This window comes from Ziziphus jujuba, chromosome 1, assembly GCF_031755915.1.
Source record: "Ziziphus jujuba cultivar Dongzao chromosome 1, ASM3175591v1".
NCBI classification, from domain to species: domain Eukaryota; kingdom Viridiplantae; phylum Streptophyta; class Magnoliopsida; order Rosales; family Rhamnaceae; genus Ziziphus; species Ziziphus jujuba.
The window spans coordinates 10752359-10765112 of NC_083379.1; the positions used below are offsets into that span (position 1 = coordinate 10752359).

At 31.4% G+C, this 12754-nt stretch overlaps 2 protein-coding genes across 2 annotated transcripts; one reads left to right on the forward strand and one right to left on the reverse strand.

The window, feature by feature from the left end:
- Positions 1-1410: 1410 nt before the first annotated feature.
- On the forward strand, positions 1411-5264 carry LOC107416060 (oligopeptide transporter 1). Its single transcript, XM_048467619.2, has 7 exons — positions 1411-1850; positions 1990-2432; positions 2668-2765; positions 2934-3506; positions 3588-3846; positions 3974-4156; positions 4266-5264. Exons 1-7 carry the CDS (start codon positions 1784-1786, stop codon positions 4887-4889), a joined length of 2247 nt encoding a protein of 748 aa, XP_048323576.1. The 5' UTR covers positions 1411-1783; the 3' UTR covers positions 4890-5264.
- A 1795-nt stretch (positions 5265-7059) lies between these two features.
- On the reverse strand, positions 7060-10397 carry LOC107416543 (phosphoglycolate phosphatase 2). The gene is made up of 11 exons (XM_048467370.2): positions 10168-10397; positions 9960-10027; positions 9722-9814; positions 9538-9609; positions 9302-9373; positions 8763-8822; positions 8625-8677; positions 8270-8367; positions 8087-8186; positions 7793-7896; positions 7060-7686 (listed from the first exon to the last, which is right to left on the reverse strand). Exons 1-11 carry the CDS (start codon positions 10268-10270, stop codon positions 7586-7588), a joined length of 924 nt encoding a protein of 307 aa, XP_048323327.1. The 5' UTR covers positions 10271-10397; the 3' UTR covers positions 7060-7585.
- Positions 10398-12754: the final 2357 nt, after the last annotated feature.

A 12754-nucleotide genomic window follows, 5' to 3' on the forward strand; every position in this document is an offset into this window, starting at 1 on the left:
TATTTCTAATACAATCCAATCAGATATGAGATTTGCGGTTTGGTCTATGAAGATTTTAATGTCTGGTTTTCGTCTCAATTTCTTGAATTAATTAAGAAAAAGAAGTTTCAAAAGTTCACATATAATTGCATTTAGAAGTGACTAAAACTTTGACCGGTACAATTATGCAAATTTGACCATTAGCATTATTAGTGCTTGATTTTAATGTCTGGTTTTCGTCTCAATTTCTTGAATTAATTAAGAAAAAGAAGTTTCAAAAGTCCACATATAATTGCATTTAGAAGCAGTATTCTAAAAGATAGAAAAAGATGCCGTCTAGCCATGATGCTTTTAGATAACGTCTCATATAGTAGCAAAACTTAGAAAAAAGCAGTCAACGCTGTGTTAACAGCCTGATATGCTCTTAGGTGTTAAAAGGCACTAGCTTTTTTGTTTAAATTTTTTTTTTCTAAGATTATTTTTTTAAAAATGTTAAAAAACAATTCATAAGAAATTAAAAAATAAAAAATATTGTTAAAAAATGGAAACTTTTTTAAGATTAAGTTTTTTTTTTCTTAAACAAAAAAAAAATGAAAACATAATGTATACGGATTAAGGAATTAGAGAAAAAATTTAATCAAAAAAAAGAAAAAATGAGATTAAAAAAAAGGAATTAGAGACTCTACTAGCAAATGATGCAAGTAATCCACAATCATGGATTGCCGAAAGTGGTGATGATGATGAAAATGATGATGAGATGGAGAATGATATGTTACCATCTAAAAAGTGTTCTAAAAATGCTCAAGTTGAAATTAGAAAGCCCGAGAAAAATGATTCTGTATCGAATGGTATGGAGATAAGTTGGATAAAGATGTAGATATTAAATCGTAATCCAATAAAAAATTAGACAAGAGTTAGATTATGGTAATAGTTAAAGTATGTATTAATCTAAGAATTCTTACGTACTTGTAGATTTGTAATATATATATTTTGAAACTAATTTGTTATTGGAAACTTAGAAAATATAAATTTTTATAAATCTATTATGATTAATTACATATTAACTCATATTTGTTGTACATACAAAAGTAATATAGACTTATATATATTTTGACATTTAAAATATGAATTATTTTATTTATTTAGTAGCCTTATAATAATTAAATAATAATATAATTATGAAACGCATTTCCATGCCTAGGTTTCGTCCAGACATTTCTAAGCTCGTAAGGCTTAAAGTTTGACTTTGCTGGTTTGCAACGCCTTATGCTTTTTAGAAGTGACTAAAACTTTGACCGGTACAGGCAAGTATCACCTATTTTGTGCACCATAAAACTTTATTATTGCAGTTATTTTCTTAAGCCAAATTAAAGAAACAAATTTTGAGCAAATAGAGTACGACAAAAACTATTGAGAACTATTCCTCCACGTCCAAGATTTAAACCTTGGTCTGGCTAAAATCCCTCCTCCCTCAGTTGTATTTTCTTTTTGCTACCTCAAAAACGAGAGTGACATTTATGCATGGTAAAGTGTGAGCTATGAAATATTCCTCTTTATAGTCTGATTCAGCATTACTCAGTTCAGATATGCTTTTGGCTTATTCAAACTAGAAAAAGGTATCTTAGCCTATAGATTCCAAGAATCATGTTTCAGCATCCTGTCTTTCAAAATTGGACTTTTTTTCCAGACAGGAAAAATTAATAAGGAGAAAAGTATGCGTACAGAAAATGGAACTTTATTTTATATATTGATATAATTCTCAGCCAACTAGTCACTGAAAATTTGAGGGTCAAGTTAGTAAAGAATGGAGCATACTGGTAGTCAAGAATTCTCTGTTTCATATCAGAACAAGAAGGTTGAGACAAATGCTGGTATGCTTGAAAAATCTGCTAAGCTCTTTTTTTTCTTTTCTTTAAGGACATAAAAAGTTGTTCATATTATATAGTTATTTTTGGAATCACCATGAGTAAAATATTTAAGGAAAGTTCAAATATTGTTGCTCCTTTGCAGATGAAGAAAATAATGATTCTCCAATTGAGGAAGTCCGGCTGACAGTTGCAATCACAGATGATCCGACTTTGCCATGCTTGACATTTCGAACATGGGTTCTTGGGACCATATGCTGTGCTGTTCTTGCATTCCTGAACCAGTTCTTCGGTTACAGACAAAATCCGTTGTATATATCTTCAGTTGCAGCACAGATTGTAGTACTTCCAATTGGAAAGTTCATGGCTGCATCACTACCAAGAAAGGAGATTCGGATTCCAGCTACAAAATGGTCTTTTTCATTGAATCCAGGGCCATTCAACTTGAAAGAGCATGTGTTAATCACTATATTTGCAAATTCAGGTTCAAATTCCGTTTATGCTGTGGGCATTATTACCATAGTCAAGGCATTCTATCACAGGAAGATTCATCCTCTGGCAGCTCTTTTGTTATCACAAACAACTCAGGTTATAATAATTAAAAAAAAAAAAAGAAGAATACTTCCATTGAATTGTAAACTTTTGAGTCTCTAATATATAATATTGTTCAATTCCTTGTATTACCATGCAAGCTTTTTCTGTTTTTCATGATAAAATTGATAACTTTATCTCATTATACAAAATACTGAAATGGGATTTGATTGATTCATTGTTCCCTGACAATTTTTTTTTTCTTCTTCATCCTGATGATGGAAATATTTAGCTGCTTGGCTATGGATGGGCTGGAATTTACCGCAAGTTTCTTGTTGATTCACCATACATGTGGTGGCCTGCCAACTTGGTTCAAGTCTCTCTCTTCAGGTGCACTCTAGCTAGCTAGCGTTTCATAGTTTATGTCTTTTCACCTCTATTTCTCTCCCTCCATTTATCTCCAATGAATTCATTTCTCATAATTCTGACATATATATATATATATATATATTTTTTTTTTTTTCTTTTTTCTTTTTTCTTCTTCCGACTGATATATAGGGCACTACACGAGGATGAGAAAAGGCCAAAAGGGGGATTAACAAGGCTGCAGTTTTTCCTTATTGTCCTTATATCAAGCTTTGCATACTATATCGTTCCCAACTATCTGTTTCCATCCATATCAGCCATCTCTTTTGTTTGTTGGATATGGAAGAACTCAGTCACAGCCCAGCAGATTGGCTCTGGAACTCATGGCCTTGGCGTTGGCTCATTCGGCCTTGATTGGTCAACTGTAGCTGGATTTCTAGGTTCTCCCTTAGCCACACCAGGATTTGCTATCATCAACATTATGGCTGGTTTCTTCATATTTCTCTACATATTAATCCCCATAGCTTACTGGACCAACTCTTTCAACGCCAGGAGCTTCCCCATGTTCTCATCCCATGTTTTCGATGCCAACGGGAGAAGTTATAATGTCTCAGAAGTTTTAAATGACAGTAATTTCCAATTCAATGAGCAAGGATATGATGCCTATAGTCAAGTTAATCTCAGTATAATATTTGCATATACTTATGGTCTTAGCTTTGCTACGTTGGCTGCAACATTATCTCATGTTGCACTCTTCCATGGAAGGTACATAATGATATAGGTTTCCGTTTTTATTTTTGTTTTTCTTTGGGTTTTCATTATGACTCATTGATATGTGAGATGCAGAACCATTTGGCGACAAACAAAGGCAACTTTCCAAGATAAGTTTGGTGATGTGCATACCAGACTGATGAAGAAAAACTATGAGTCTGTGCCTCAATGGTGGTTTTACACAATCTTATTAGTGGTTCTTGCACTATCCATGCTTACTTGCCAAGGCTTCGGCGGAGAATTGCAACTGCCCTATTGGGGAATCCTTCTAGCGATTGGGTTAGCCCTGTTTTTCACTCTCCCAATTGGAGTGATCACAGCCACCACAAATCAGGTACTTTTTGCCTTTCCAATTTCCACACCTTCATATTATATCACCCTGTACTTTTTTCTTCTTTATTTTCCTTTTCAACATTCTTTGTGATGTTAATTACAACATGATTATGGCCTTTCTTGTGCAGCAACCAGGACTAAATGTCATCACTGAACTCATAATTGGTTACATGTATCCAGGGAAGCCTCTTGCAAATGTTGCATTCAAGACCTATGGCTACATAAGCATGACCCAAGCCATAACTTTTCTTGCAGACTTCAAGCTTGGACACTACATGAAAATTCCTCCAAAATCCATGTTCATTGTTCAGGTTCTATGTTTTGAAATAATTTCATAAAGTCTATCCTGATTTTAAAGTTGACTAATGAGCTCCTTTCGTATTGAACTAACACCTAATTTTTTTGGGGTTCTTAATGAAGTTGGTGGGAACCATACTATCATCCTCAGTCTACTTTGCCACAGCTTGGTGGCTCTTAACATCAGTAGAAAATATCTGCCAACCTTCTAATCTACCAGAAGGAAGCCCATGGACATGCCCAGGAGACGATGTTTTCTATAATGCATCCATCATCTGGGGTGTTGTTGGTCCTCTTCGAATGTTTGGCCGCCTTGGCTTATATGCCAAGATGAACTATTTCTTTCTCATTGGAATTCTAGCCCCATTGCCTGTGTGGATCCTCTGCAAGAAGTTTCCACAGCAAAAATACTTGAGGCTCATTCACATTCCCATCATTCTAAGCGGCGCAGGTTCAATGATTCCTGCCAGGTCCGTAAACTTCCTTTGTTGGGGTGCCGTTGGCCTTTTTTTCAATTTGATTGTGTATGGTAGGTATAAAGGCTGGTGGGCTAGGCATAACTACATTCTGTCTGCTGGACTTGACGCTGGAGTTGCTTTCATGGCCATTCTCTGCTATTTTACATTGCAAGTGAGGGATATTGATGGAATTAGATGGTGGGGTTTGGAGGTAGATGATCACTGCCCTCTGGCAAGTTGTCCCACTGCCCCTGGCATTGAAGTTCAAGGTTGTCCTGTTTTCCATTGACTGGGTTATGGAATGCAGTTGTAGAACATGCAGGGTGAAAAAATTTAATAATAAGGAGTGCATATATATAAATGTTAGAAAAAATCGTTTGTCCTATTTATAACGTGTGCATCTAAAAATTTACAAGCATATTCTTAAAATGACAGGTATATAAAAAAATTTACCCACATGTCGTTTTAAGAATACGCATGTAAATTTTTATATGCCCACAGACAGACTTTTTATATAGCAATATCCTATATATATAGAATTTCAATGTTAAAGTGGAATTCTTAATGTGAAAGCATAATGTTCTTCTAAATTTTACGGCATCTGTCCTGTTCTACATGGTTGTTATAGAATTTCAATGTTAAAAGTGGAGTTCTTAGTGTGAAAGTATAATGTTCGTCTAAATTTTACAGCATTTGTCCTGTTTTACAGGGTTGATAATGTTAAAAACTGATCTATTCAAGGTCATCCACTGTAACTGAAATGCATGCATAGCAAAACTATTTGAATGCACTCAATTACTAAGGTTTAATGGTTGCTAAATTAAATACGTTGAACAACATTGTTTAATCACAAAGGAATTTTATAGCACTTTTGGAACTCAGACCTATAAATTCTGTTTAAAGGAAGAAATTCTTTTGCAAAAGACCAAAAAAAACAACCAAAAAAAAAAAAAAAAGGAAAAGAAAAAGAAATCCTCTAAATACTATCTTAAATAAGGATATATAATGGTATTTTTATTACAAAGAAACTTCTTCATATATAGGAAAGGAGAAAACTAGCAGTTGATTATAAGATTTTTCCACCAAGGGTACTTAAATTAAACAACTAATAAACGATAGCTTTTTTAATATTTGAAATATTAAACTCATTTAAAATTGTAAAAAATATTTTTTAAAATCTAAAAATAATAAGATTTAAAAAATATATTTTTACGATTTTTGTCATAAACAACTCAAAGTTAAACTTAAATTAATTTGGACACAATAGATTAAAAAGCACATATTTGGTCCATAAATTATAATTAAATTTCAGAAAAGAAACATGTAATATTTAATGAAGAAACATAATAATATGTATACTAGATAATATTACTGTTCTCTTTATTTTAAAAAAAAAAATAATCCACCCATATTTAGTGAACTTAATTTGTAATTTAACATCATCTCACATATTTATTTTGTTTGATATCTATTTATTTGTGTTTTTTTTTTTTTTTAAACAATCAGTCTCATACCTTAAAAAAAGTTCGATAGCCGGGTTTATTTTTATTTCCTTTTCTTCTTATATTAATCGAGGATGCGAGCTTTTGCGTCGCTTACCGAGAAGAGCTAGGAATGAAGCAAAAGAAATTTTCCTAAACTTTTTCCAAGTTAAAGTAGACTACGGAGAGAGACACAAACAAAGGATTTTATTGTCTACGTTAATTTCCAAAAGCATATATGTGTGCGTGTGTGTGTGTGTGTATGTATATGTAAATTTTTCCTCTTCCTCCTCCATTATTTCAACTCCTTAAGGTTTTGATCATGGATTCCTCTGCTGTGGAGCATGAGAAAGAGAAAAATCTCATTCTTCGTGATGATATAGTTGAAGAGTGCCATCATGTCGATGAGATTGATGATGAAAAGAGCAGCTCTTACAATCTACCATCGGATAAGAGCTTCTTTCTAGCACTCACCGACCAAAAATATTGTCCACATGATCACCAACAAGAAGATTACAGTTCTAAGGATATTGATGATCAAGGCCAAGCCATCGATAATTGTTCTTCTCAGGATAATGCTCGTGACGATAAGGAAGAAGAGGAGCTGATTATGAGAAATAGGAAATCATTATCCAACATAGACATAGATGCATTGTTAAATGACAACATATGGCACCCTCTTCTATCTCTCCGACTTTTCCTCTTGTGGGTTCAAAGAAAACTGGTTTCAAGTTGAAGACTTTTTGTTTACTTTTTTAGTCAGATTATTTAGGGCAAGTAACGCTATTGTTTTGTTTATGAATATTAGTATATTCAATTTACGTAGTGTGTTCTTTTTATGAATATTATTGAGATTGTTTTAAGTTATCCATCGCTTGGAAATTAATTAATTATGAACATTCCATTTGTCCCCCCTTTAGATTCAAATTTTTGAGGAATTTTCTGTTTTTATTTTAAGAATCTTATATAAGCTGTGCATTTATAAAAGTCATTGGCAGTGCATAACCATTTATTACATTAATCTTGGAAAAGAACCAAAAAAATACATACCTATATATATATATATAGTGAAAATTGGGTATTATTTTCACCAGCCATCAGTATCTTTTAAGTCGAAAATAGAAAGCTTCTAAAATTCCTACCATAGCAGCGTAAACTACTTTAAAAATAGGCGATTGTTGTCTTGTGGATATATGAGAACCAAACAAACACTAATCCGCATCAGTTCTCTCGTACCAAGATGGAGAAAAAACAGTTCATAGAAACTCAACAACTACTTATTTCCACCAAATTTAGTCAAATCTTTCTTCTTCTTCTTCTTCTTCTACCTTTTTTTTTTTTTTTTTTTTTTTTTTGGGGAAAAGGTAGAAGAAATACATACCTTTCCCGTGTTTATTGTCCAGTTTAAATTGCACCTACTCCTCAAATTCGAGATCTTCCTTTGCTAAGAACATTCTCAAATTTTTTAACCAGCATAAACAAAGAATGCTGATCACTGATCTATCTATGGCCCCATGAACTCAAAAATATCTGAGACCTTGCTTGTGTAGTAATCTGGTATTATCTTATTTGAATCGTCTTGAAGAGTTGTTAGATTTGTCACACCTGTTTTGCGATATAGCTTATCAATCAGCATCGGAAAATTTCATGGTTGAGTAACAAAACCTTGTAATAAATATTTATTATGGCATTGAGATAATAAATAGAATACCTGAAAGAACAAGGAGAGTTTTACACCCAGCATTCTGTCCAAACAAAATATCAGTGTCTAATCTATCACCAACCATACACATCCTGGAGCAACTGATATGAAATCTGCAAAAGAAAATACAAGTGAGTATAAACTCCTAAGATACATCCAAACTAGTCTTGAAACATTATTAACCACAAAATACAAAAGTAACTTGCATTTTCATCTTTTTCTTATGCTTTAAGCATGAAATTTCAATAAAAATCTGAGTTAGTTGCCGTTTTCTAAAACAATGTTTATAAGATCTGTGCTTACTTTTCTATTAAAAAGTCCATTAGAAAAGTGGATGGTTTTCCAACTACAATAGGCTCCTTCTCGGTTGTCCCACAGATAGCTGCAACCATGCATCCAGCACCTGAAACCCAAAAGACAAATTACAAGGTGAAACTGCATTTCACTGAGTATTCTTTGAAAGACTGAGTGGAAACGAATAAGTACCAGGCCATTCTTGTAAATTAGTCATGTGCCCTACTGCATCACGGTTGGTAGCTATGAATAGGCATCCTGGATTCTCACGAATGCAAAGGGTTCCATATCTGCCAGTTGAAATAAACGAATAAAAAATATTCAAGTCCTGTGTGTGGATATTGACTAGCAGTCTAGCAAGTTGCTACTGTAAACCAAACAAAAAAACAAACAAAATCTTTTGACGTTGATAACCTTATTACAGAGTTCTACTCTTCTACAAGATGTTTCAACCACTATTCCCTTAAGAATTGGTATTTAAAAAACTGGAAAAGGAGGCCATTGACTAGATATTGGAAAGAACGGAGATGAAATTAAAAGTTCTTACTGAAGCTTGTAATAATTAATGTAACGGTCTAATCCAACCACAACAGCTCCAACCTGGGAAAAGGAATTGCAACTGGTTTAATTGCAAGCCAACAGGACAAGCAACTTAAGAAAAGTAGTAGGCAAGCTGTTACATTACACTCTTATCGTGTTCAAAGAGATGATTTGGTTTGAGTTCGGCTGTTTTTTTGCCATCTTCCTGCAACGCAATGTTTCCATCAGTATCTACTAAAGTAAAAGTTCAAGGCAGGCATTTAAACCCCATTATTTGAGTCAAAACCATTATGCCATTACCATCCTTATCATAAAAATATAAATATGCAAAAGCAATAAAAAGATACCAGTAACAACTAAGCAAACACTATTGAAAAGATAAAAAAAACTACTCACTAACAAATCTGAAACCTCTTAGCTATTTCAAAAGGCTTGTGCCGCACTTCACTAAAATATGGCGTATATGAAGTAATGAGTTATTGTTAAAACCACAGAAGACAGGGTGAGCGGAGTGAAGCCAGGGATGCTTTAATTAGCCAAAGATGCGACCAAAAACAACAAAAATCTTCACAGATTGAAAATGCCATGATATTTACAGGCTGCAGAGTGCGTATATGTAGCGTATGCTCTAATATATAAGCTCAAAAACATAATTGGAAGGAAGAAAAATTGAGATGAGCTTACAGGGCCACCAAGACCTGTGAATCCAGCAAGCTTCAGCTCCTCTAATATGCCTTCCTCACCTATTACATAAACCTGCAATAATTTTTTTTTTAAAAAAATAAAAATAAATAAATATTAATCTTCAAAATTGAATTATGTTTAACCAATCAAAATGATAGGCCCATTGATTATATTATACAGAATGCTTCTGCCATTGTCAATCTTCAAATACGAAGAATAAGAAAACGAGAACCAACCTTCTTATCCTTGGGAAAATTATTAACCTTCAAGAACATAGCGGCCGCAAATGAGGAGGAGAACATTTCATCCTACAAACACATACATATACATACATACATACATATAAATAAAATAATTGGAAAATGAATATGAAAATTAAAAATAATAATAAAAAAATAAAAATTTGGAATAAAATGAAACCTCAGTGACAGAAATGCCGACGGAACGGAACTTTTGGGCGTATTGCCTTCTTGATTTTGTGGAATTGTTCGTAACGAACACCAGCTTCTTTCCCTATTAATAAATATTAATATTATTCAAAGCCATCCCCCATAAAAACCCCAATTCCTCCAAAGTATATATAAAAAATCCAATCTTTAGGAATCTTCGTAGAATTAAAAACTATATAAAAATAAGAGATAAAAAGATGGAATAATGCCTTTGATCGAAGAAAGTCCAGCGTCTGCGCGACGCCATCGATGAGCTCATCGCCTTTCCAAATGACTCCTGATTATCAAATGCAGCATATATATATATATATATATATATATATCATCAATTCCGCCATATAAAGTAAAATTGCAAAAAAAAAAAAAAAATGATAGAAATCATGGAATATTAGATATAAGAATGTCGTGAAGACCAACCATCGCAGTCGAAGAGGAATGCATCCACGGAATCCAGAAGATTTTGCAGGTTGTCAGCTGCGAGGAGACGTGAGGTCGATTTGCTTGCGGTTGCAGAGTTCATCGCGTAGGATCAGCTGTATACTAGTATCCTCGGCTGCTTGTTTTTCCAGGTTTTGCTGAGGCGCAAGGACTCAAGAGACTCACGGAAGTGTGGCAGAGTTTGTAGATAATGGTGCTCTTCCGAGTCTTCAGACCAACTCGCGAATCAAATCCACGGTTGCACTCCACCACCCAAATCTGCCACGTGGATGTTCAGACCCACGTATGGCCCCATTGGCCAACCGAAAGATGCTAAATGGCATGCTTTTTTATTTTTTATTTATTTATTTATTTTATTTTTGCTCCAATACTGTGATGCTCTTAGAATATTCTCTTCGTCATGGCATATGTGCTAACTTTTTTCTTTATTTTATTTAGAGTAACTTTTTCTTTTCTTTTCTTGTTTTTTTCCTTAAAAAATCTAAACTAATAGTACCAAACTTTCCCAACTTGATTCAAACTCTTTACATTATTCTGTGGACTGGATCAATATTCGCATATTTTAATTTTATTTTAATGCTAGACTACATGCTGACGAATATTTAATTACTAATTACTATTATAATTCCACTTTGATAATTTCAAATTTTTACAATATAAGTTTTCAATTTTTTTTATGCAATAATATTGATTTTTTATTTTTCAATTTACAATTTATACCTTATTGGAGTTTGGAATATTAAATTTTAACAAACTTTTCATGATATTAAATTGTAATAATTTTTAAATTATAATAGTAAAGTACAAGTTCATACAAATAATATATATACATACTAAAGTACATAATATCATACCTATTTTTAAAATTTTGGATTTTGATGATCTTTCATTAAAAAAATATGTACAAATTATTGAGATAATATTAAACTGTATTAAATTTCAAATTATAATTTAATAAAAATATAGAATTTTAAAATTAATATTTAAATTTTACATTTTAATATCTTTTAATCAAAAATTTGGTGCATTTTAATATTAATCACATGATATGATTCTTTACCCTATTAGTCTAAGGCTCAATTTGGTATTGATTTTGGGAATTCTATAATCAATTGTAAAAGAATTGTGGATCATTTAGTTGTTTGGTAAAAGTATAATAAAACTGATTATTTGAATTTTTTTAACAATTGCACAGCAGTTAACTGATCCTATGATGATTTTTAAAATTCGATTCTTTTATCAAGATAGATAAATTAAAGTTCATAAAATACTGTTAATTAATTAATAGAATACTAAATTATATTTATCTTTTATTCTATTAAACAATCATTCTCAAATTAAAACTATTTTATAAATAAAAACTCAAATAAAATTTTTAATATGAATTAACAACATATAAATTATTGATAATTTATTATACATTATTTAATTTTAGTGTAAGAATTATCATAACATAACTGCATATTAACTATTGGTTTTATTTGTTGCAAAAAGGAAAAACAAAAAACTTATACACACCATGTCTATTTTAGTTTTTGTAATATTTACTACAATTCAATTCTGTAAGTTATCAAACACTTATAATATTTATATCTTACAAAATTTTATTAATATAAATTATCAAATATTGATTTTGTTTTTTAACACAGCAGAAGTTGATTTTTTTATCACAATCACAATTGATTTTTTTTTTATTTTTTATTTTTTATGTAATCTAAGCATGATCAAACTAAATGAAAAGTAAAAAAAGTTCATACGGCAACAAGTTGAAAAACTAAGAATGTAAATTACTTATTTAAAAAGTTAAAGATTTTTCTTTTCAAAAAAAAAAAATATGGATTTAAATTTTAAAACCATAAAATAAAATGCTTGTAGTTATCAAAGTTTAATTAACCCCTAACATAACATATTTGTGATTTGTATATTAAATTAAGTAATATTAAGGAGATAAATAATACTTATAACAATAATATTTTTTCCAAAACTAACAAGAGATAGAGTAAAACTTAATTTAAAGCACAAAGATAAATTAATATTTTTTTGAAAGGACGGATATAGATTACATTAAATTATATTTTTTTTGAAAGGACAAAGATAAATTAAATTTAACAACTATAGATTATGCAACATATTAGTTATGTAATTAATCATAATTAATTAGAACAATTTTCTCTTGATAAATTCCACCATAAATTCCTCCAACTGTTTGTCCCTTTTGTTAGATCGGTGATACACGCATGCTCTAAATTCTAAAAGCCATCGAGGTGTACTTAAAAGACTTTTGGATTTCAACTTTGATACGCTACACTATGTGTTAGTCACAGTTTATAAAATAAGAAAAATCCAAACACATTATTACCCATTAAAGAATAATCACCAACTAGTATACGTTTAAGAACCTACATACATTTCTTCGGAAAAACAGAACCTATATACTTGATTATTGGTTTTGAGTTTAGAAGGCAATAACTAGCAGTTATATTTTTAATTCTTAATATTAAAGAATAATATTATAAATACCAAATTTGCTTATCAATTATTACGATAGATGAATCTATGAAAAATG